This window comes from Grus americana, chromosome 16, assembly GCF_028858705.1.
Source record: "Grus americana isolate bGruAme1 chromosome 16, bGruAme1.mat, whole genome shotgun sequence".
NCBI lineage: Eukaryota > Metazoa > Chordata > Aves > Gruiformes > Gruidae > Grus > Grus americana.
Window position 1 is genome coordinate 7,149,812 of NC_072867.1, and position 24,267 is coordinate 7,174,078.

General features: G+C 49.0%; 2 protein-coding genes across 2 annotated transcripts; one reads left to right on the forward strand and one right to left on the reverse strand.

The window, feature by feature from the left end:
- The first annotated feature begins 4,281 nt into the window (after positions 1-4,281).
- Positions 4,282-9,214, forward strand: LOC129213643 (derlin-2-like). Its single transcript, XM_054844077.1, has 7 exons — positions 4,282-4,431; positions 4,584-4,649; positions 5,289-5,362; positions 5,720-5,813; positions 7,248-7,443; positions 7,935-8,025; positions 8,586-9,214. The coding sequence occupies exons 1-7, from the start codon at positions 4,339-4,341 to the stop codon at positions 8,692-8,694; spliced, it is 723 nt and encodes a 240-aa protein (XP_054700052.1). The 5' UTR covers positions 4,282-4,338; the 3' UTR covers positions 8,695-9,214.
- A 2,358-nt stretch (positions 9,215-11,572) lies between these two features.
- Positions 11,573-24,212, reverse strand: SMARCB1 (SWI/SNF related, matrix associated, actin dependent regulator of chromatin, subfamily b, member 1). The gene is made up of 10 exons (XM_054844076.1): positions 23,985-24,212; positions 22,190-22,301; positions 21,475-21,504; positions 20,058-20,187; positions 19,322-19,459; positions 18,525-18,652; positions 17,772-17,938; positions 17,138-17,328; positions 12,882-13,013; positions 11,573-11,940 (listed from the first exon to the last, which is right to left on the reverse strand). Exons 1-10 carry the CDS (start codon positions 24,075-24,077, stop codon positions 11,901-11,903), a joined length of 1,161 nt encoding a protein of 386 aa, XP_054700051.1. The 5' UTR covers positions 24,078-24,212; the 3' UTR covers positions 11,573-11,900.
- Positions 24,213-24,267: the final 55 nt, after the last annotated feature.

The following is a 24,267-nucleotide window of genomic DNA, read 5'->3' on the forward strand; positions in this document are numbered from 1 at the left end:
TCTTGGCACCTGTTGTCCGTGCCCCCGAGGCCTGCATCTAAGAGCTGAAACACCCGTCTAGTAAGGTCCCTCTGGCTGTTGTGGCTCACCCGTAGGGAGCTGAGTGCTGCTCTTTCTGAACCTGTTCCTAGTGCCAGTGCATCAGCCATGCAGCCACCTCTTCTACACCGGGGCTAACTGGGATCTCAGGCACGGCGTGTCCTGGGGAGTACGAGGGTGGGTGAGATCTTGTACAGACCTTGTGTAGTCTCATACCCTGGTGGGGGGAGTCTCTCAGAGTGGGCGGTGGAGGGTATCTTTGTTTTCAAATTAAAAGAATTGGGTCTTTACTGCAGGGGGGGTGGAGGATTACTCCAGCCAAGGGGCTTGGGATCAGGTGTCCAGGAATGAACTCTCTCCATTGTGTGCCCTAAAGCCCAGCTGGAGGAGGTCCCTATGTGTCATCAGACCAGGTATGACTTCCCACAGTAGGACACGTTGCAAAAGGTCACCAGATGAATTTACAAACAAAATGTTAAAGAGCAGAGGGCACATGTCACCGGCTCGACGCTCAAGTGTGGCTGGGGATGAGTTTCCTGCCCCATCAGCTGCAGACGGGGGTGAGCACTGCTGGCAAGGGCGCCAATGCTCGTTAAGACCTGTGCTGACATGGCGCACACCTCCTTTCATCCTGCGACCCCGCAGAGTGCTGCGCTGGGCAAAATGGGACCTGCTGCCTTTAAACAAAGCATCTGTTTATTCTTGAAACAATTAGTGAGGGCAGTTAGATCTTGAACTCGTTACTGAGCCCAAAACAATTACGATAAAAATAAGTTCCAGATGGGCTCAAAAGGAGTTGTTTTTGTCTTTGCTAAATTAGAATGGATTCCATGTCTTCAAGTTCCTCTGGCATTTACGGACAGGAAACATGAATTACACACAATAATTTACTACAAACAAAAGAGATGAATGCTGCAACAGCCCATTTATCTTTGCTCATGTGCCTTCTTGAGGCTTATGGGCTCTTTAACTCATGGGGAGAGTTAATAGCTTTCTTCTTTGTTTTCAAACTCTCTGCTATTTTGGTTTGCAGAAACTGAGCAGGAAGCTGTTGAGTTTCTGTTGCAGGGTTAAGCTTACCTGCAACAGCTGGCAAATGCTTGTGTGTTCCTTAAAATCACCCCAGAAATGGGGAAAACAAACCCAGAGGTAACAGGAAGGTCCAGTAGCAGTCTGTCACTGTGTATGTGAAAAACCATTCCCTTTCAGGAAATACATATTTTTTTTAAATCAAAGGCCAAATGAATCCACAGTGGTGAGTCTCCAACAGACATTAGTTCTTCTTTTCCAGGAATATTTCCCGGTGAGTTGTTTGTGGATTGTAAACGTTTACAGTACAACAGGTTACTATCACTAAGCCTGCAGATGCAGAATGGGTAAATACTGTCTGGAAAAGAGAGCTGCCTCCAGTACCATCGTGTTTCAGTTCTTCCTGTGAGTGACTTGAGCAAAGGTTATAGATGGGAGTTCTTCCAGTCGCTTCCTCGGGTAGCTCCAAGAGCTCCCAGATAGAGACCTTTTTCAAAGCCCATCCAAAATGGACTGAACTTTGGGCATCAGACATATTTTTATGGAACCTCTGAGTTTCTAATGTCTTGGGGTTTGAAACTGATGCTGCACGTTGACATGAATTCAATTGCTTCCAAAAGGAAGGGGAACACAGAGGACGGCAGGCGCAACAGTACGTCATTGGGCAGAGGGAGGACACTGGGACAAGGCAGGAGGAAATCAGCAAAGAAATTCCTGAGCAGTGTTTCTGCTCTGGCAGTCCCTCAGACCTTCTAGCAGCTGAGACAAAGAGTTTGGGTTTGCTTTTTTCGGGCTTTTAGTTAGATTCCATGATTTTATAGAAGGCAGCATGTCAGCATCACTACAAAGGTGTATAATGTGAACTCAGCCATGCGGCTAGGCTGATGTGAAGTTGTGGAAGGACATAACTCCCCAAACCCATACAATGTGACAAGGATTGTAATAAAGACTAGAGCTGCCCCTGGGCATTCTGTAGTGCATGAAGTCAGCTTGGCTGAGCTCTGAAGGGAGTGAGATCATGGGCAGAAAGCAGCCTGGGAACTGGGGGTGTCACTGAGATTTGTTTGGCCTCTTCCAGTGCGAGATGGTGAGCTTCCCAAAGCGTTTCATCGTTTCTCTCCCTTCCCCTCCATGAATCTTAGAAAAGAAGGCCTTAAGTAGAAGCCTGGACAAGTAGAGTTCTCCAGTTTTGGCTGGCAAACAAGGGAAAAGAAGAAAAATGAGAAACTGATGACTTTTTTTTTAGATTTCATGCAATGTCTGATTTGCACATAGTCCTCCCCAGGGAGTAAGTCAGATTGATCATTTGGTTTCTCATCTCTGTGGAGCTGGTGAGGCTGAGCTCCAGGATGATGACCTGCTTCCAGCAGAGAGGCTGCCAATGTTCATCTCCAGCCTTGGTTCAAACAAGGAAGGGGCAGGAATCACAGTGCTCGAATTCAGCTTGTGGCTGACAATGCCTGCAGGCAGGGGGAGCAGGTAGGAGACCTCTAATCCCCTATCCAAAGCAGCAGGATATTTATTAATTCATTTAATTCGTTATTCATTTAGTCACTCTCAGTTCTTTGACTCAGTTGCCCCTTCTGCTGGAGCTGCGAGCTCCGTGGCATGCTGAAGGGCTGAGCAGCAGCAGCGGAGCATTTGGGCTGCAGCAGCCACACGAACCTGGGCAGCTCTTTGCAGAGCTCCTGGCCCTGACAAGGAGTTGTCTTTCCTTGCAAGCTCAGCTCTTCTCACCTGCCAGAGCTCTTCCATCCATCTCAGCTCCCACCAAAAGCCTACAACAACGCAGCGGAGCTTATTGACGCTGCTGCAGTTCAAGGTCCAAGCTTCCCCCTCGACTCCGTTCCCAGGATCCCTAACGCAGCTCTGACCTGGAGCGGGTTCTCCTTCCCCCAGAGCAGCCAGGTCAGAGATGGCTCTGAGCACCGCAGCACCCGGGGCGCCCAGGAACCCATCCCCTGCTCTCCTGGGTCCCCACCTGTCTGTCTTCTGCTCTCTCTGCCCCGATGCGTTGCTTGAACCTCCCGTCCCCTCATCTCCCAGCTGGGTTTTGTTCTTCATCAAACAGCGGTCAGAGCAGAGGTGGTGGAAAACACAAAACCTCCCTCCCCCACCGGTGATTTCTTTTCCCATTAAGTGAGGGCTTAACGGGGAATCTCAGGGCTCAGTGAGGCTCTGCTGACAGCTTAACCTTCTCCTGCAGAAACCCTGCACCAGGCTGAAACCAGGGCGGCTGTACCGTTAGGCCTGGCTCCCGAGCAGCTCTGGAAAGCACAGTCAGCACGGGAGTAGAGGATGTCAGGTTTATGCAGACCTTTATCAGATCGTCCTTTCACAGAGTGTTTTGTAATGCATTCGACAGTTACGTGGGGAGCAGAGACACTCTGCTCTCTCCTCCAGAGCTGTACGCAAATGCTGCCGCCCTCCCCCAGCACCCCTGAGCCAGCCTGACCCACCGCACCGGCTGGAACCCGCCGCCCCTCGGCTCCTTCCGGCCGCCCTGCGCTGCCTGGTGCCCTCTCACGCAGCTGGGGCAGCACCTGGCTGCCCCGGCCAAGAGGCAGTGGCGAATTTGGCAGGAATCACTGAACCCCAGAGCCCCGTGTGATTAGGGAAGGCGGAGCCCTTGTGACACCAGCTGAGGCACTAACACAGCTGCCCCCTTCGCAGCCCGGCTGCCGCACGCCGAGGGGCCGGCCGCGGGGGACCAGAGCTCACCCGCCGGCGCAGGGACCGGGCGGAAGCTCCCGCCGCCAGGCAGAACCACCGGCCCGGGCACGGCGAGCCCCGCGGCCCGGGGGGGCGGGGACGGGACACGGAGTGCCGGGGCCAGACACCGCCCCAGCCCGCACAGCCCCACGTGCAGCGCGCGCACCCGCAGCCACGCCCCCCTGGCGCGCCCCACCCTTCTCTCCCACTGATTGGCCGTCTCCTGGGAGGCACGTGACCTGCTTTTTCCCCTTCTCCGCCTCAACCACCTGTCACCGGGACTGCCCGCTGCCATTGGCTACGGGGGCTCGTCCCGCCTCCGGGGGGCGGTACCCCAGGGGCTCTCCCCTTCCCGGCCCGTCACCTGCTGCAGCGGGTCCGTTCCGGGTTGGCGGCGGGTGGAGGCCGAGGGCATGAGGCGCGCTCCGATTGGCCAGCTCGCGCCGCCTGTCGCGTCGGGATTGGCCGGACGCGGCCCGCGGGGGCGCGGACCCAGCGGCGGCGCGTGGGGGGTTGTTAAAGGGCCCGTGGCGCGGGCGCGCGCTGTTGCCGTGCGCCATGGCCTACCAGGGCTTCGCGCAGGAGTACCTGGGCATGCCGGCCGTGACGCGGGCCTACACCACCGCCTGCGTGCTCACCACCGCCGCCGTGGTGAGGGCGCGAGGGGTCCCTGTGGGGGGTGGGGAGGCTGTGGCGGGAGATCGGGGTCCCTGAGGGGGTGCCGTGGCAGGGGAGCCGGGGGGCTGGCTGAGGGCAGCGGGTGCCCGGCAGCGGGTGGCAGCTGCTCTGCCTGTCTCCCACAGCAGCTGGAGTTCATCACCCCCTTCCAGCTGTACTTCAACCCCGACCTCATCTTCAGGAAGTTCCAGGTGAGGCCTTGCCCGGGCTTTGGGCCCTGCATCCCCTTCCCAGCGAGGGGTGGGTGCGACAGGCCGGGCCCCGGGTGTCCCGCTCCCCAGGGTGGTCAGGGCGTGCTGTGTGATCCCAAGGGGCTTCTTTCCCGCTGCTCCAGCCCCCTCTGGTTGGGGGAGCTGGGTTGCCAACACGGTGTCCTCTTCTCAGAGATGCCTGGATGGAGATAACTTCTTCCAGCCTTGCCGTACACCATCTCGGCATTTCCTTTTGCCCTTTACTCAAAACCTCTGTCTTCCTTCTCTGTGACTCTGAGATGTTTGGCCAGCTGATGTCAGGCTGGGTGGGGAAGGCTTTATTGTAGTGGGGTCATTAGGCTGAACAGTGATTTACTCTGTCTCTGGGTGCTGAGTCGTGGCTGTTTGTCCCTTCCAGAAAAGTAGGGAAATCTTCTTCCCCACACCTGGAAGGGCAAGATGCTCTCATGTGGGCAATGGAGGGAGGTCCCACGTGAACGTGGTGCGGCTGCCTGGTGTCATGGGGCAGTTCTGAGTGGATGGGTGCGTGACCAGGTGTCCCCAGTGGATAGGGTGATGGGTATGTGTGATGTGGGGGAGACCTGTCTGTCCACCTCCTCTCTCCTCTCTCTTTTTCAGATATGGAGGCTGATCACCAACTTCCTCTTTTTTGGGCCCCTGGGATTCAGTTTCTTTTTCAACATGATATTTCTGTATCCTTTGGTCTCAGTAAAGTGCTCTGCTCCCTTTTTGGCTTAGATGCGATTCCCTCTGTCCATCTTCCTCCCCAGGCTGACTTTTCTTGGCAGCAGTCTAGGGCTGTGGATTCTTCCCTTGGCTCTTTGGTCTGAACTGAAGCTGTTCCCCAGACAACTGTGGCCTCCTTCTGCATCTCCTTCTCTGCACAGTTTGCGTTGCTCTGCTCTGGGGCTTGGACACCTGGCTGACAGCTTCCTGTGATGAAATAGCTTGCAAATGGCTTTTTCCCCGTAAAGTCATGCTGTGGGGACACTGGGTGGCCAGCTGTTAATTTCCTATACTGCAACCCCTCCCTTCTCTCCTGCTCTCAGGTACAGGTACTGCCGCATGCTAGAAGAAGGCTCCTTCCGTGGAAGAACGGCTGACTTTGTCTTCATGTTCCTCTTCGGAGGGTTTCTCATGACAGTATCCTTTTGAGTTGGTTGAGGCCCTTTGGTGTCTTCTGAGATAGCATGGGGTTTGTCTGCTGGTGCTCTGTGTCCCGGCTGTATTGTGTGGTCTGTAGCAGGCACCTGCCTGCTGAGCAGGACAGACTGCTTATGAACTTTCTTGGTGCCACAGGGCAGAGCCTTGTTGTGCCCTGAGGCCTGGGAGGGCTCTGCTGAGCATGTGGGGCTCTTGGATGGTGGAGGGGCAACTTCTGGCTGTATGGCACAGCTCGTGCTCCTCATCTTGCCCACCTTTGTCTCCAGAGGCCTGGCCTGTGCCTCACCCAGGATGCTTAGAGTGGAAGCAATATATGGGAGAAGCTGCATGTACTTGTGTTGGTGCCCAGAAGTGCTGATACAACCTGACAAAGGGACAGGCGGCCTTATCCCAGAAGAGGAGGTGTGGCAGTGTGCTCAGGAAGCTCACCTGGAAGGAAGCCCCTTGTTACGCTCTGTGAGAAACCGTCCAGCTGCAGCACACTGCAGTGTGGCTACGATTGGCGTGAGGCTGGCTCAGAAAACTGAGCTGCGGCTGAAGGGAAGAACACAGAGCCGTGAGTACAAGGAGTGGGGTGCCCGCATGCTGTCTGCTGTCAGCATGCCAGGCAGTGTCAAGCCTGGCACTCTGTCATTGTAACCTGTCAGTGGCTGGAGATACCATCACACATCTTCAGAAGTTCTTTTATTGTAGGGCAAAATAGCCCGGATGGGGAGGAATATATCCCCCCTCCCAGCATAAAACCTCCTCTGAATGTCTGGCTGCTGCCTTATGCAGATGGCTCAGAGCTCTGCATGAAGCTGTGTGAACTCTTGTGGCTGTTGGCCATCCCTGGGTGTTTGGCTAGTCAGTGTCCAGGTGCCTGCAGCAGCAACGTGCTCAGTTGTAGGTAGATTTGGAGTCCAGCTGCAACAAGGATGGGAATTTCCTGTCTCCGTCTGCTTCTCTGTGTCCTGTAGAAGAGGTCTGTGAATGGCAACAGCCATCTTGCTGCTGAAATTCGTTTGTAGAAGGGTGATACTGGATGGGATGTGTGGCACATATTAAAAACTAGCTCACAAGTGCTGTAACAATGTGAAGGCCCTTCTCTGAAGGTTGCTTTTGATGGTCACTTTGTAGAGGTGACTATATTAGCGCCCTGGTCTTCGGCTGTAGAAAGTAGCTTAAGGAGTAAGCAATCTGTACGTGCCACTCCAGAGTGTCTTGTTCTGGGGTGGCAGGGAGGGAAATGCTGTGTGTGGTGGGGATCAGCACATCTCAGCCGGCCCAGGAAAGGTTTGGTGGTGTGGGCAATGTCTTGCACACTGCGATCAGCTGCCAGGAGTTCTGGGTTTCCTAGTCACAAGGCACGCTGTGCTGCCTGAAGGTGGTGCACAGGGTGGGCAGATTTTTCCTTGACTCGGTAGTTCCTAGCTATTTGGACTCTTTGCCAGCCTGTTTTTCCTGGGCCAGGCTTTCACCATCATGCTGGTGTACGTCTGGAGTCGCAGGAACCCTTATATCCGCATGAACTTCTTTGGGCTTCTTAACTTCCAGGCCCCCTTCTTGCCCTGGGTCCTGATGGGATTCTCTCTGCTCCTGGGCAACTCCATCATCATTGACTTACTGGGTAAGCCAAAGCTGGTGGGTGCTGGGGACAAGGGCACTTTGCAGACACAACACTCAATTCTCATGGATGCTACTGGGGCACTAGTACCATCTCTTGGTTTCATCTTATTTAAGGTCGTGAGTTTCCTCAGGTGAGCTGGTTGAGGTTGCTGGGTGCCCAGCCTGGTGCCTGAGCTCTTGCTTGTGACCTGCATTTTGCTGTCTTCCCCAGGGGCAGAAGTTGGGTATGGTGAGCTCTGCCTGATGCTTGGGCTGTGTCTGGTCCCCTGGGTGCCTGGGGCTGCCTTCAGGCTGGCAGGCTCCCTGCCCACTGATGCGCCCACCACAGCAAACAGCCTGGTGCTGCAGCACGGGTGGCTCTGGTGGGAGCTGGGCCATGGGTACACAGCCGAGGGATTCTCAGAGCTTCACCCTGCTTAAGATCCCAGCAGCTCCAGTTCAGCTGGCAGAGCAGTCACAGCTGGGCCTGACCTTGGTGACATCTCTCCCCAGGGATTGCAGTGGGTCACATCTATTATTTCTTGGAAGATGTTTTCCCCAACCAGCCTGGAGGAAAGAAGTTGCTGTTAACCCCCAGCTTCCTGTAAGTAAAGCTGATTCTTTCTGGGCCTTGCTGTGTTGCTTCCCAACCTGGGTCGCTCTCATAGCAAACTGCACTGTGACAGCGTGGGGTGACTGCGGGATGCAATTGCATGTGGATAGTGCCTCAGCTCGACAGTTTATGCTTCTGCTGTAGAAAGCACTGGCATTTTGCATATTATACACACATGTATACAGGGTCCATAAAGTAACTGCTTTTACCATAAGCTTTGCTAGTTGAACTGGAGCATTGTTACTGCCTGTGGAAATGCTAGATGCTGGTAGGATTTTTTTCTGATGTATTTCTGTAGTTTATTAAAGCAGAACATGCTCTGCTTCAGGCTGAGGATCAAGGCTGACCTAGAGATCAGGGAAGCAAGTACTGTCATCATTACATGTTGGGCTGAGCAAAAGGACAGTTGGTGCTGGCGCAGTAGGTGGGAGGCTGTGGCATACAGCCAAGCCCTGTGAAGGGCCAGAGCGTTCCTAGGAGGGCTGGGGGTTTCACCTGTCCTCAGCTCACTTTCCTAACCTGCCTGGTGGGATGGGCATGTCCCTTGCCAGGAAGATGGTATTTGACACTCCCGAAGAGGATCCCAACTATAACCCTCTCCCTGAGGATCATCCAGAAAACCACCCTAGAGACCAAGACCAGCAGCAGCATCCACAGTAACACACAGGACTTCTCCATGTGGCCAGATTCCTCTTCCAGCTGGACTTAACGCAGTAGCCCAGAGATCTGACTGGAATAACACCAGTTGCCATTCCGATGTGTAATGTTTCACTGTTTGTATGGGTAACTCATCTTCCCCTTGTACCAAGTGGTTCCACAGAGCTTCGCACATAAGAACTGCTGAATGCGTACAGAGGTTCCAGGGACGGGCTGGAAGGTGCGATGGCTCCTCAGTTGCCCAGTGGGGAACAGGTATCAAATGGGGTGTTAAACCAGTTACTCCTTCTCTTGCTCTTAATGACTTGCTGTGTGCCAGGTCACTCTCACCCTCTGTACAAAGACTTAATGCTCCTGGCTCTCGCTGTTGTGAGACCTCTTTGTGGGCTTTCAGTGAAGTAGTACTCCCTACTCTACCTGGTAGAATGCAGCTCAGCCTCTTCCTTTCCTCCAACTCCCCCACCCCCTTTTTTTGGTTGTTTTTGTTTCCAAAGAGTCTTTACATTAAAGTCTTTATTTTTCAGTTGTCTGTCCATTTCTGCTGGGGGCAGAGGCAGTGATTCACTAGTACTAATCAGGACTTGGCTCAAAACTGTCAGGCTGCTTGCTTGGGCTTTTCTTTTTTTGGTAGGCAAAGTTCATGCTAGCTGGAAGATCTCCTTCCCCTCTTCTGTCAGTAAAACTGCAGAGCATGAGAAGGGACGGGGGGTGTCTATTGGAGAGAGGGTTGCCTGGGAAAGGACAGGGGACAGAGCTGGACACTTGATCCAGGCAGTGACTGGAAGTAGCACTTGACGCTAGTAATAAAGGCTGTCTGCACATGCAGTGTAATTCCACTCTGGCTGAATTTTTTAGTTCTGAGACTTAAACATCTGAATTTTAGAGGAAAACTAAATAAGCTAGTTCCTACCCTGAACAGCTGTACTAAAGGGATTTGGTCATTCTTGCTAATGCAGTACACACATGTGCTTACACCAGACCTCAAAGCCTTTGGAGTAAATCTGCAAACACTGTATCTTAGGATAGCTCATTTGGTAATGTTGCTGTCTGCTTGGCTAGACAAGCTGGTGAGCCACCACTAAAACTATGGAGAGAAACATGAGTAACCAGCATCCAATTAACATATAGTGGTACTAAGGGCTAAGCAACCTCAGACTCAACAGGTATGTGCTGTGTGCTTTGCTCATGACTTAATAATGCAGAGCTGGTGTTTCAATCCCTGGAAAGAATTTGCCTTTAGAGTCTATCACTGTTCTATTTTAAATTGCTTCTGAGGTGGGACTTTCATGTGCAAAAGTTGGGCTACACTTTTAGCTAGGGTACCACATTACGCTAAGGAGTGGTGACTATAGAGCAGGAAAGTTGCTCCCAGCAGTTCCCTCATAGTCCTTGCACACAGAGAAAGTTGGCCAAAGTTCTCATTTTCCTGGGACTTGGCCCACTGGAGTGTCCTGCCTTGCCCCTGGCTGCTTGGAGATGCAATTCCCAGGCAGGTACTTGTAAGCCTGCTACAGTCCTCATGTGTCCATACCTTGTTGTGAACTTTAAGCTTCACAAACTCAAAAATTACACCACAGATGCTAGTTTACAGCTAGAGCAGTTGCCTGCTTGTTTTGGTCATGTTCCCTGATAAAGCTGCTTGCAGAAGTATCTGGTCGTAACAAAGAGGCTGAAGTGTTCTCAGGAGGAGGTGGAGTTTGTATGTCCATGAGGCAAAATGGGTTCTACATGGGAGGGCAAGATGCAGCAGGAGCCCCAGGTTCTGTCTTGCTGAAACAACCTTTCAACCTCTCCAGTAAGGAATAATGGATAAAGTACCACTCTGGCACAGGAGCCAAGGATAAGACTGCAATAATATTATTGCTAAATGGCAAGTTTTTGGTTTCTGCAGACTAACATCTGGAAAAAGTTCCCTCCCACCCAGGAATCAGAACTGGTTCTACTATTACTCAAGTCTAAACATGATAAATTAAGGCCAGAAAGTGTTTTTTGACTGTGCTAGCAGTGTAGGTGGATCAGCAAGGATCATAAAACCTATTGGCTTTATCATAAAGGCCTGAACATAACTGTCAGGCTGCCAACAAAATCTTCCCTGCTTGCAACACTCATCAGTTCTGGCAGCAAATGATAGGAACTCTATCAAAGAACTAGTGTACCTCAACAGCAAGGTAGATTCTAATTAGTTTTTTTAAGCAAGTTTGATTTTTTTTTTATCTCACTTCAATGAATTTTCTGTTTTTAAACTCCCCAGGGAAAGACAGGTTGTTTCTAGGGTTGCAAAATCCTGACACTGCAATGCTAAAGGTATTTAAGACACCCACTGTGCTTTGGGTGCTCTGTGCACTGTAACTGGCAGCTACGTGTGCTGACAATGACCCCAGCAAAGCCACTTGCTGAAGAGAGGCTGCATCTCAGTCAGCCATTGCAGGCTTTAACCTTTGCACCTGTTCAGAGATTATTTTTTTGCTTTTCAGCTGCAGTTTTCACAGGAAAAAAGTTCACCACACAACAGGTTGACATATGATGGAAATGAATTCCGTTTGTGACTTCAGTTAAACTGTTCTACCCTTAAAGGCCAGCTGAATGCCTCACCGAGCTCATTACAGACAGCACCAAGTGCAGAAACAGGCCAGTCCTTTAGATTTGCTGCTTCTAGTTTTAAGTCTCATTCTCCCTTTCCCCCACAGCAAAAAGGTATCAGGCTGTTTTATCTGCTGAAGGAAAGCACTCTGTTTCCACCATGCTTCAAGAAAACTAAATGCATGCAAGCATTCAGCGTTATACCCAAAAGCATTAATATTAGGCCCCAGGACTGCTCAGTTACCAGAATAGCATGAAAAATGGGACTCACTACCCCTTCAAACTTAGTGAACTCAACCTAAGCAGTATGCATTCCTTTTATTTAAAAAGTTGTCCTAATAGTGCATGTTGCACCTATACAAAAGAATCTTTACACTGTCCACACACAGGTATATAAGGGCTCCAACAGCTGCCACAGGTCTCAGCTAGGTCACGTGCTAATGCAGCATTCTTGCTATGTGGCATTTGGGTGGAGGGGATGGGGGCAGAAGTCAGCAGTACTGGGAACTCTTGGCAAGTGGAACGTGTCCCCCCTTCAGGGACAAAGACCCCTGCCAATTCTAGATCCATTTGGGGAGAGGAATAGGGATAAAGTCTGTAGGAAGAGCACCAGTGTCACAACAGGAAGATTACCAGGCTGGAGCAGTATTGGCCAAACGTCTCATGCGCCTAGGGGAGAGAGAGAGGTACAGTAAGTGCTGTGTTAGAGTCATGTGAAGTCTTACTAAAACCAACACTTCTGGGGAGGCTGTGGCAGCTTTGTTAACTCTCTAGACAGGTTTATTGCCTAGACAGACTTCCCTGGTCACCTGAGAGTACCCCTGGTGATAAGGCTAAGACACTATTTTCAGCAAAAGCTTTTAGAGCACTTTTGCTCATTAACTTGGATTGAACCAATCAGTATTTAAAACTATTCAGCCAGCCATGGCTGAGAAGCAAGATAATTATGAAACTATTAATCAGCAGTAAAAAAAAATAAAATCCTGGGAAACAGCTGAGCCAGCATATTTACTGTTCCCACAATGCGTCTTTTGGAGAGATTCTAGCAGTTCATTTGTATCTGCCAGGAGCAATTTCACCAAGTAGGAGCAAGTGCTCTCGCCTGCTCATCGAACACTGCTCAGTGGGTCTCCGGCAGGCAGAGCTCCTCCTGGAATCACAACAATGCTCTTGTGCTCGCACACAGGTCGGCATCAGTCAGGCTGGAGCTGGGAGCTTGCCCATTCCTACATCAAACAGCACTTTGCCCTACATAAAAGGAAGCCTTGTGGCAGGATTCTAGGTAGCATGACAGTGCATGTAACTCCAATATTTTTGGTAAGTGCCCTCCTATAGAAACAAATCCCCCTGCACAATCAGAGAGCCTAGGGAAAAGGAAAAAAAAAAAAAGGAAGCTTTGCTTCAAGCAGGAGAGGTTAGAGATTTAAATGTTTGTGGAGCAAGGTGATAACGTTTTAATATCCTGAAGCTAAAGGGATATGAGTTTCTGTTGTGGTGTGCAATTTTGAAATCCTGCTAGTTGGCTCTCAGTAGAGAAAGACAAACATCAAAGTTTTTAACTTCTGTCTTAGAGACAGACCAGAAAGAACTTTCTGAACGAGTGGCAGCACCTTGTATTTCTGTCCTGGTCTCTGATCTTCTTCTCCATCTCGGCATCCGTAAGGGTTTCCAGAAGAGGGCACCACTGGTCAGCATCCCCCGTGTTGCGAATAGCGATTTCCACAGTCGGCAAAGGGTTCTCACTGCACGGCGGGGCAGAAGGCAACAAAGCAACATCCATCAGTGGTCCCAGAGTGCTCCTCTGGGTTGCCAGCCCAGACACAAGACACAAGAACAGAGCATAATTTACAGTGTTTCAGGCTTAAGCATTAATTTTGAGCCCCACTTAATACAATCCAGTTCCCAGAAGTAACCAGGGGCTGATGGCAAAAGCTCCTATCAGTTTGTTAGCGCTGGGAGCACTCCTCTCAGAGCAGCAGCTGAGCAGGGACTGTTAAAAGGGCTCTTGGTCTAGCTTTGCCGTTCTGCAACCCCAACTTCCTAGCTGTAGTTTGCCTGGCACACCTCTGACGGCTCTTCCCTGGCAAAAGTGGCTTTCCAGGAGCCTGATAGTGGAACAAGCATTGCTCTCCCAATTGCTGTGGAAAGGGTGGGTTTTTAGGACCTGCTGCTGCAACCAGAGACTGTGACTACTCCCTGCACGAGCAATGAACCACCAGGCTTCTGTCCCAGATCACAAGATCTGCTCCTCAAGAGATCTGTCTGCCCTGACCAGCTGTATTATCACATGCACAAAAATATTTACTGCTTCACTAGCCACTTTTCAGTAAAAGTCAACAGGAACTGACCAGGAGTAGCTTCCCAAATATTGACAGAAGAGCCGGAAGCCCAGCATAAATACAGAGGAGCCTCAGAATGTAAACGTTTGCTTTCAATTCTAGAAAATGACTCAGGCCAAGCTGCATGAAGTGTGTCTGAAAGAGGAGCCCTCCGGCAGGTGTGCATACGCATCTGGCCCCCTCCCCAGGGACATGCCTCTGTGCACAGGATTTCAGCGCTCATGGGCTGCCCTCTCGTTCCCCCAGGAAGGAACTCAAATGCTAATCACCATGGGAACAGACAATGTCTGCATCAAAGCTATTAATCTAGAATAACAAGTCTTCAAAGTAATGCTACAATGAAAAATTAATCCAGAGCCTTTGGTATCTGATCCTGGGAGGAAGCTTGGGTCAAATCTACTTCCAGTATTGCTGACATCCACTAAGCAACACTCAAACCCAGGAATTTCATCTTAGCCCCAGACTGCTACACATTCCAGACTAAATGCTACCTCATTTACTATGCTTAACATTGAGCACCCACTAGAATGAAACAGGGGATGGAAAGCCAGCCTCATGCACATAACTTAATTGCAAGCCAGCTCAGACACCACACTTCTGTAGCACAGAATCAAACATAAACTGAAAACATCCTCCCTCACCTCCCAACCTCCAAAGACAGACAGCTCCCCCTCCCCTGTTATTTTTTGATCAAGACGACAGTGCTGCTGGCAGAATGACTGAAATGCACTGTCAGCTGTGCTACTCCCAGTAGAGCAGGACGCTCCCTCTGCCAGGGCCCAAGCCTGTGCAGTACTGTCACAGGCATGCCAGCAGGGCAGGGGAACGTCTTCTTGTGGAAAGGGGAACTAACTCCTCAGGCACGAGGGTTAGATGTGAGAGAACCTGTGCCATCCTTCAGGTCTCAAAGGCAAAACCCTGGCTATGAAGCACAGTGTGCTGCCACTGGAAACACTCAGCACCGAGGTGCAAGCCACCACAGCACACTGTCCTCCTGAAAATCCCATAAGCATCGGTTACCTATCTGCTTCCAGTCCTGCCCCTTCCACTGGGCTTCAGGCTCTCCTTGTTTTGCACAGAGCAGGCCAGCTGCAAGAACTGCCCTGGCTTTCATCAACTAGAAGGTTTCACCTCTCAGATGATTAAGAGGCATATGACTTCTCAAACCTCCAGTCCCTCGAGATATTAAGGTTCTTTTGATACATCTAAAGCAGACCCTTTCCTTACATCAGTGGAATAACTTTGGAGCAACCACCACTCCTGTGGTTTGGGAATTCAGGAACTAACCAACCACAGAACCCAAACATCATTAATCACTTTCAAAAGTACTCCTTTACTGGAAGAAAAAAGAGAAGAGGAGGGCATGTTGGTACTATGACACCAAACAAGATTTAAATTAGATGTTGTTTCCTCCCTGAATAGCTCATGTCCACGTACTTTGTTCTGTTGGGTTTCCCTTCCTAGTTTTTGATTCTCCTCCTTGTAATACTGCAACAGTCCAAAGAAGGCCTGAAATCTATGTGTTTGAACTACCCCTAAAAGGAAGCACCCTTTAGTAACTATGGCCAGATATATGTTTTTAGAGAGAATAGTGTGAAGTTGGCATTAATCTGATGTATCTGCACGAGCCTGGGCAGCGCTGACTAAAACCTTACTTGCTGTGAGTTACAAAGACTGACAGGAAGCAAAGGCAAAAATTAACTCCCCTTGCAACAGTTAAGATGTACACAGATTAATTTCTTAACGTGGGTATCTGCAATACATGGAGAAACATCGGAAAGAGGGAGAACATTTAGTAACCACATTCAAAGCCTGGCTCTGACACACCAAGTGACCAGAATTAGGAACAAATGCCCTGTAGGTTGGGAGGCAGTATGCTAAAAAGTTGTCAGAGTAAATTAACTGGGGAGGTAAATAAATTGTGAGTAGAAAAGGCAGCTTCCTGGCCAGTGTGGTGTGAGCAGGGCCGCCTTTCTACTTCAAATCGGATATGAAGAAGCTCAAACTCCTGCGAATGCTCAGGCAACAAGAAGTTCTACTAAACCTTACGGAAATGAACTCACTCCCTGCCATAGCTAGCTTAAATTACGGACTAAAGTCTACTTTACATTGGCTTCAAAGACTGTGTCTACCAACAGGGACACCTTCACTCTCTGCTGCTGCAGGCCCCAAGGCAGACAGTGCTAGCTCACTCCGTCATGGTTATATGCTCAGGAGCAGGGGAGAAGAGGCAGAACTACAGGCATCAGATTCCCATCTTCTCAGGAACACACACTCACTGTTCTGTTGTTACAGTTCAATGTGGTCCCATGCTGGATCTGCAAATATCAGTCTGCTGTCATGGACAGAAAGGTAGAAGTCACCTCCCCACCTCTGTGAGGAGAAAGGACATCAGTGGGATGGATGCACAATCTAACAGTTTCAGCAGAAGAGTTTAATTCCAATGTGGTAAAAAGTCCCTTTCCATTTTCAAATATGAACTGCTCTGGGGATCATTTTAGAACCAAGTAGTTGCTATGGAAGATTTTCAGGATAAAAATAACCTCCAGAGGAAGCGGAGTGAGACTAGTGGAAGAGCAACTGGTCCAGAGCAGATCAGTGCTCATTTTCCAAAAGAGGCTGACCAGGCAGGAAACCTTCACAGAGGAAGGAGCATAGCTTACAGCAGCAGCAGCTGCCCCACAGCCTCCAGCTCCTCCTTGCTTACCCCCACACCAACTACTCGTCACCCTCTCCCTGAGGCAGGACAGGGCTGGGCAGGTTTCCCTTTGCTGCCCAGGCAGATCATCCTGCTTCCCTGAACTGACCTCTGCAAAACTGGTGTCAACACTACCATTTCCTCACCTCTGCAAATATATCATTTGCTGAACCTCAAGCTCTCTCGACTGTCACCATGACCTGAGGTCAAAAAACCTCCCACCGCACATTAAAGGATGCTTACAGCCTGCAGACTCAGCAACATGCTGAGGATAACATCAGTACAGTAACTCACCACAGAACACTGCACAACTGGAAACGATTATCATTAGGAGACAAGTTACAAAGCTGACTAATCAAACCTGACACTGCTGCATTCCAGCTGTGAGAAGGGCCTATGATCAAGCCAACTTCAACGTCAGCCAGGGCAGACAGCTACGGTTTTGATCAGTCAGTTCAAAACACCAAAGCTTGAGACAGTGGACGGCCCAAGTCAGGCAAAGCTAACAAAGCAGAAATGTATTTCTGCTCATCGTTAGCAAACATTAAAAGAGGGAGACACAAGGTATTCAGTCACTGTTAATTACAGCAACCTTTCATTCTGCAGCAAAAGCTGACATTTCATCAGTATTTGGTCCTGGAACGTATTACATCCAAAAGGAAAAAAAATACCGGAGCACAGGCAATTTAACAGACAGAACGGGTGCAAGCCATAAGGACCAATTCCCACTGAAACTTTCTGCACCGGGTCAGCTGTTCTAAGATCCATTGATGCCAACTCCCATGAAGTAAGAACACACACCCACACCAGGAAAATGACAGTTCTGTACCTGAAGGCGTACGTCTTCTGATGCCAGCTCAGCTGTCCCCGGATGCTGTAGGCAATAGTAGTGACAAACTCCCCACCCAGGCCAAGCTCTGAGCACAGCTTCAAGGCAAACTTCTCTGGGGAATTCTCCTTCTCTGACATGTCCCATTCAAACTGGTCTACAAGGGAGATGTTCCCTACATGGATGTTTAGCTGGAGAGAAGGTAAGAAACAGGTCATTCATTTCCATCTCTTCCAACAGTTTGTCAAAGGTAATTTAACTGAGGAGGCAGAGGCTGGACAAGAGAAGCAGAGAGTTAACTCCTAGTTCTCTGCATCTGCAGAGGTCCTTAACTGAAATTCTTAATTCCAGTAGCACGAAGACAACTCAGCTTTGCTCACCAAGGTTCAGTTCTTCCAAAAGGACTCAACAATGCTTTAACAGAACTACTTCATCATCTCAGGGGCTGGCACATGAATGTTCAGTAATCTGCCACCTTGGTTCTGTTCTCAATATGAAGGACAAAATGCAATCTGGATACAGGACTGGAATTAACTCCTTTGCTCTGAGGGAGCCTTTGTTGTCTTCCTCCCCCATAACATAACCAGAGAAACCCACATGGTTCAGTTCCCATTCTGCTGCCTTCCTGCATTACCTTAATAATAACTCGTTGGTCTGACTGATCTTCTAGGATACTGTCAGTTGGGTATGACTCAATCTGTTGTCGGATGGCAGAGGCAATAGCAGGGACAAAGGTCAGAGGATTCAAATCCAGGTCATCGCAAAGAATCTCAGAGAACATTTCTGGAGTCATTAGCTTTTCTGATGCAGAACAAGAATAAACACACACTGTTAACTTTCTTAGAAATCAGCGTCTGACACTTACAGAATACACAAAATTATCCCACAGCATGACAAAGGGAATCCCAAATGCATCACCTTTTGCTTTTAAAAGTGTGTTTTGTTACAGGTTTGTAAGGACGTGCACGCTGACACAGGGATTTACAGCCGCCTTTACTTCCTCCATAGAGACAACGTAGCTATGGTGTAATAATCCACATAAAGGAGCCGCACATTAACTGTTACATATTTAAAGCATCTCAGATGTTTTGCATTTAAGGTATCTCAGCTAACGGAATAGTCTCGGACCGCTGATCTGATGAACAGGGTCAGGAGAATAGGCCAGTTAAACTCTTCAGATTACACGTGTCCAGGAATGACTGCAACCCATGTAAAGTGGCAGAGCATTTGCTAAGAGATGAGAGCTAAATACAGTCCCAAGTGGGAGAACTTTAAATTTTGTGTATATGGGACAAAGACATGCACACTCATGCTTGTTCTCTCTTCATATTTGGTGATGGACACAACTATATCTCCCCAACCTCAGGAAACTCTCCCTCCTACATACCATTCATGTTCCATGTAAACGCATCTCTGAGTTTCTGCCCATCAATTTCCATATCAAGCCTGATTGGAACCAGAACCTCCGGCTGGGATGCATTCTCATGGATCACTGCTGGGTCATGGTCATCAAAGCTAATACAAAGAGCAGCAACACAGTATATGCAACTAGCACATGATACATCTGGCATCCATAGAGGGAAGGCAATGTTTGTTGGAAGCAATCCCCACACTTCAACTCCCTGATCAGTCTTTAGACAGACTCTTCAATGCAAGCTTACAGGGCTATGGCAACCAATACCAGTTTATCACCTTTTATTGCATCTATCATAATACATTCCTGCAAATAAAACTAGGAAGCTTTCCAGGATCACGTTTTATCTTGGTTTCCTCAACTTTTATAATGGAAAATAAAAGTCATGAGCCACAGCAGCATCTTCCATTGAATAAATTAGATCAAAGTTACTGGAATACGTCAGTGAGAGGCAGCCTGTTCTTCACAGAGAGGGTCTGCAGGCTCCTCAAATGACAACTGTCCAGCAATCACCAGGAAGTAGAAGAAACTTATCAGGAAAAGAACGAACCATTTTCCTGACAAAAGGAAAGCCTCTTCTCTGAGCCTTGGCTGGCTGCTCTAAGGAAGAGCTTCAAGACACACAGTTCAACTAAGAACTTCCAAATAGTGACCTGTAGGTCTTTTGTCAGTTTGAGATGAATCACATTATAACAACACATCAGCACTACCCTGGCAGTGTGTGATGTCAGTAACCGTTTCCACTTTTCAGAAGCGGGAAGCTGTCTTACCACAGAGGGAACGTCCTCTTCTTATCCCTGCCCATGCGATTTCTGTTAATCGTTGTCGAGCACGGCACTGCATCCAGGTGATGAGAGCTGTTGGGCAGGGTCGGCACCCACTGGTTGTTCCTCTTTGCCTTCTGCTCTCTGAAGGAGACCGTATGTTAAACTGCAGCCCCTGAGCCCCACTGCTACTACTTAAGGAATGGTATAATTTTTAAAATTTAAGTCCTATTATTAGTTCCTGCTACTTTATTCTGGAACCTTCAACAATATTATTCCACTGAGAACTCATGTTCCACACTAGCCTCTGGGAAGCCCATTCTCCAACTCACAATTATTCATCAGATATGAATCCAGGTGCATTTATAAATACTAAGTTCATATTTAGATTTTCTGTCTATACTTTATAAAAGGACTGCTGAGAAATGCGAGGTCTCCAGAAGGCAGTACGTGCAGAGAGTGTGTTCTGCAAAACATCCGTTACAGCTGGAATGCAGTAATTGCAAAAAGAGCTGTATCATCAAACACTTATGTTTTTCTTCCTGTTGTATGTGGGCAGTAACCCAATCCTTACCCTCTGGAGATCTTCCTTTGCCTAACACTGCAAACGACCATTAGCACAGACTGGCAAGCACCCCCCTGCACAACGGCCTGGGTTTATGCAATTTCTTGCACAGCCTGCCCAAGCTGACATCTTCCAGGCAGTTCCGTTCTGATCTTGGCCCTCACTGATGCTGGTTACCTGAGGTAGGTAGGAGGTTCTGTGCTGATAGACACTGCCTTATACTTCTCATCGTTTCCATCCAAGATCTCTTCCACTTCAGAGGCCTTTAACAGCGTCACACTAGTGGCTAATGTTGTGTAGCCATGATCTATTACCAGGAAAGATGCCAATAATTAACACAGAAAAGTACTACATAACAATGTAGCATTAATAGGCTGCATAGTGAAAAGCCCTCCCTGACGCTGCAGGAGGGACTAAAATAGGTTACCAGGTGGTACAGGTGTGCGCCCCAGAAGTCCTTTGGGCTTCATTTATCTTCTCACAGACATTTAATTTTCGAGAAAGGTTTTGACATGGGATTTTGTACACATTGGATAAATGGAGATGGCAAAACTTTCCACTGCCATTTCTGAGTTGCCAGAAGCCTCCACTCTCTCTCCCTCACACACCAGGATGTTCTGCTACGGGGGTAGCTCAACCACAGTGCCTGGCACTAAAGAAATATAATCGGGTTTTGACATCCATCTAAACAGCAGAAATAAACGTGACTTTCTTGGGAGCAGGGGTGGAATGTCTTAGTTAACACATGGCAATCCCCACCACAAAGCCTAAAGAAGAAATACACTTCAAAAGACAAAAGCAGTGTAACGCCTTGGAATGGTTGCATAGTGATAGAGCCAAGATTTGCAAAAGGCATCAGTATCTCTTTACCTTGTAGAGCTATCCTGTTCACACTCTATTAAAAACATCTTTCATTTGGACTAAGAGTGAAGACACAGGGAGGGTAGGAATTACACGAGCTTCACTCAGGTACTACCAATGGATGAACTTCATTCTTCCAGGGTGCAACTTACTTACAGACTGGTCATTTCTGTTATGAAATTCACTTAAGATGGAAAGGAATGCTACAAAAACAAGATTTCAGAAAGAAGTCCTTAAATCCTCATAATTATTAGATAAATTTTAAAGCTAATGTGCTTTTACTCAAGGAGAAGAAGAGAAAAACAATTCTCTCCTACCCTGAGCTGCCCTTTGCAATCACATGTTTAGCTCTGCACACCTACATCTACCAAAATGATGTAAAATCTCTTCCACAGCCTTCTGGGAGGAAAAGCCCAGAAAACAATAAATCCTCAGTGGACTTAAAAGTTGGAAAGAGACAGGCAATGGTCAATAGAAAAGCTGGTAGGACTTGGGAGAGGGGGAGAAACCTCAGGACGGCTCTTGGTGAATTACAGAGACCATCTGCATTTGAGAGTCCCGCTAAGTTCTGAGAAAGAAGAGTTAAGCATGTGATCAGGATGCACAATTAGGGACCACAGGGAGAGATCAGAGGAAGAGGATTAGACATTAATATATATCGTAACAGCACCAAAGGTCACAGTGGAGATTCTTCCACTAGCACAGCTAAGAATAACACGCAGATAAAACTTACATCTTCTGGGACTGTGGGACCGCTGATTTTCTGTTGGGAAAAAAAAAAAAAAGAAAAAAAAAGAAAAAAGCAACAGGTCAGCAGGATACTTGGCGGAAAGAGACATAAGTCCAGAATGAACCACTTATTTTTTATTATGCTTTAGTCTAAAGAGTGTACAAGTCATATTGCTAAGAATTTTAACAGCTTGTTATTAGTCTCCCACCAAAAATAACACTGAGGCAGCTATATTCTCACTGTGGCAGTCACATCACTAACACCACACCACAACTAATTCTGGGAGACATAAATATTCAGTCCATGCAAGAGGCAAAGTTAAGCAAAGATGCACACTTACAATGGGGCATCCTTGCAACATTCCTGCCTATTTGACAAAAGAGACAAAAATGCCCCTCTCTGTCTACAAAAGCCTCTTCTGGAATGTGGTATTAATTTTGAGATGTTGCTTTTGCTTTGTAATGAACACAGGCAACCCCAGGAAAGCCACGATGAAGGTTTTGATTTTAGAACATTTTTCATCAGTTGATGTTTGTTGCTAGGCTGAACCAGGAGCTACTAGTGCCACCGCTGCAGAGTGCTCCGTCGCTGGGGCAATCTGAAGTGATTCGCACAGCCTTAAAGGTGCACAAGCTTCTGAATTGCCAGAGACAGTTTTTCAAGACAAAAATTCAGGTTTCAGATAAATATGACTGGGAATGTTTGCTCATCTTCTCACCATGTGAAGAGGCCACTATCTTCTTCCTTTCTTCTACTGTGGCTAGTCGCCTCCAGAGTGAGGGATATCTCTTGTACAGGGAACCCCGAAACATACGCAAGTAGTTTCCCACCTACAAGAAAAGTGGAGACATGGCCTGGTGTTCCAGCATGGCCTGGGATTCCATTGTAAGAGATTTTTAGCAGAGGCTGAAACAAATTCAGCTCTTTGTAATGATAAGAGGGACCTCCCAAGAGGACTTTTTTGTTTGTTTTTCATGATAGACTGACTGCACTGGGTTTGGCATCATGTAACACTACAATTTTTGCAGCAATACACAAACCAAAATTTTTATCAGCACTTATTTCACTAGTCCGATATGAAAAAAACCTCCCATCCATTGACAAAAATCCATTTAACAGGAAAAAAACTCCATGCATTTTCATGTATTTTTGAACAACTTAACCTTTCTTTACTTCAATTTCTGTTTCAACACACAATGCTCAGTAGGAATTAAATCAAACCAGATACCCAGCTCTCCAACAATTATCATTGTTACTTTGAACCTCTGTGCCATCTAGACATTGCTCAAATACAGCAAATGCCCGGAGACTTGTATTTTGTTTTAAATCCTTTGAACATGTAAAATGCAATCGCTGCCGATAATCCTCTTTCAAATATACTGAACCACTGTAAAGCGGTTCCATTCTTCCTGGCACAAGATCCTCACCTGTGCTGAAGGCTACAGCAGGACTTGCTGAACAACAGAATTATTTCCAGACTCTGAAATCAAATTTTTAGACTGGCAGTATACTGGCAGACTGCCACACAGTAAGGTTTTTATTCCGTGTTTGACAAGACTTATTTTCATCTTAACATCTATTTTCAGGTAATTTTTAATCATATTTGTTGCTCTACATTGCTCACCAAGAGACAGAAATTAATGGTAGATAAAACAGGCAACCCTTTTTCCCCTTCCACATGTCTGGTCTGGCAATCTCACAGATTAGCTACTGCAGTTACAGCTCTTCTTTCAAACACTACATTTCACAAGAGAGAGTGAGGGGCCTTTAGTCCTTGCTCAACCTACACAGCTGACAGTTTTAACTTATCTGGTATTTCCTTGTTTTACATCAAGGACGGGGCTAAAACATTTTTCTCCTCTTTCCAACTGTGATCATTTCCCTGGTGCTGAAGCACAAACATTTCTTGCTTCAACAAGGCCAGTCTTCAGGCAGGCAGAGCCGCCTCTCACCATGAGAGTACAGTGTCAGCACATACCCTGGGGTGCTAAAATGCTGCACCCCGGCGTTTGTTGGCAAGACTCGTTTGCAGAAGGCCGAAGGAGCTGCGCTGGCTGATTTTGGCGTTGCTACTAAGCACACAGGCCTAGGTGTGGACTTAATTACCTCACGGTGTGTCAAATAACCCAACATTCTGAACAAGCGTGCTACAGCAATTCACGAGTATCAGGGAGCAGGGCCTCAGGCTGCGACCAGGCGAGGATCCGGTCTCTATGAACTCCCAGAGCCGCCCTGACTGGGAGCGCTGGTCCCAGCACAGCGGAGGCTCTCGGGCAGAGCTCCCCCTCCAGCCCTCGAGCAGAGCCCGGACCCCGGCCGCCCCTGCGCGGGGGGCACAGGGGACCCGCAGGGGCTGGAAGGCCGCTGCCCTCCATGACAGGGCTGCCCTCAGCCCATTCCCCACCCTCAGCCCAGAGCCCCGACAGCTCCCCCGGCCCGGCCCGGCCCCCCGCTGCCCCCGCGGGCTCCCCCGGGCCCGGTTCCCGCCCGGGCCGTCGTGCGCGGGGCCGCACCTCGGAGCCGATCATGTAGAACTCGCCGTCCTCCTCCAGCTGGAACTTGACGGGCTTCTGCCCGAAGGTCTTGCTCAGCGCCATCATCATCATCGCGGAGGCGGGAGGGGGGCGGCGGGAGCGCCCGGCGTCCTGAGGGGGAGCCCGGAGGGCCGGCGGCGAGGGGATCCACGACAGGCGGCGCCGCGGCCTACTCCAGCCGCCGCTCCGCGCATGCGCCGGCGCGCCCCGCCCTCCCCCGGCCCCGCCCCTCCGCGCGCGGCTGAGGGCGGGGCCCGCCTGA

Bases quoted from the DNA above. Each gene is read 5' to 3' on its own strand.
- SMARCB1 (XM_054844076.1), bottom strand. From the start codon at position 24,077: ATGATGATGATGGCGCTGAGCAAGACCTTCGGGCAGAAGCCCGTCAAG. The intron at 19,460-20,057 runs GTAACCAGCATC...GGTCTCCTTCAG, and splicing joins GAACCTCCTACCTACCTCAG to AGAGCAGAAGGCAAAGAGGA. The intron at 17,939-18,524 runs GTATGTAGGAGG...GTTCTGCATCAG, and splicing joins GTTTACATGGAACATGAATG to AAAAGCTAATGACTCCAGAA.
- LOC129213643 (XM_054844077.1), top strand. From the start codon at position 4,339: ATGGCCTACCAGGGCTTCGCGCAGGAGTACCTGGGCATGCCGGCCGTG. The intron at 5,814-7,247 runs GTATCCTTTTGA...GGTAGTTCCTAG, and splicing joins TCGGAGGGTTTCTCATGACA to CTATTTGGACTCTTTGCCAG. The intron at 8,026-8,585 runs GTAAGTAAAGCT...GTCCCTTGCCAG, and splicing joins CTGTTAACCCCCAGCTTCCT to GAAGATGGTATTTGACACTC.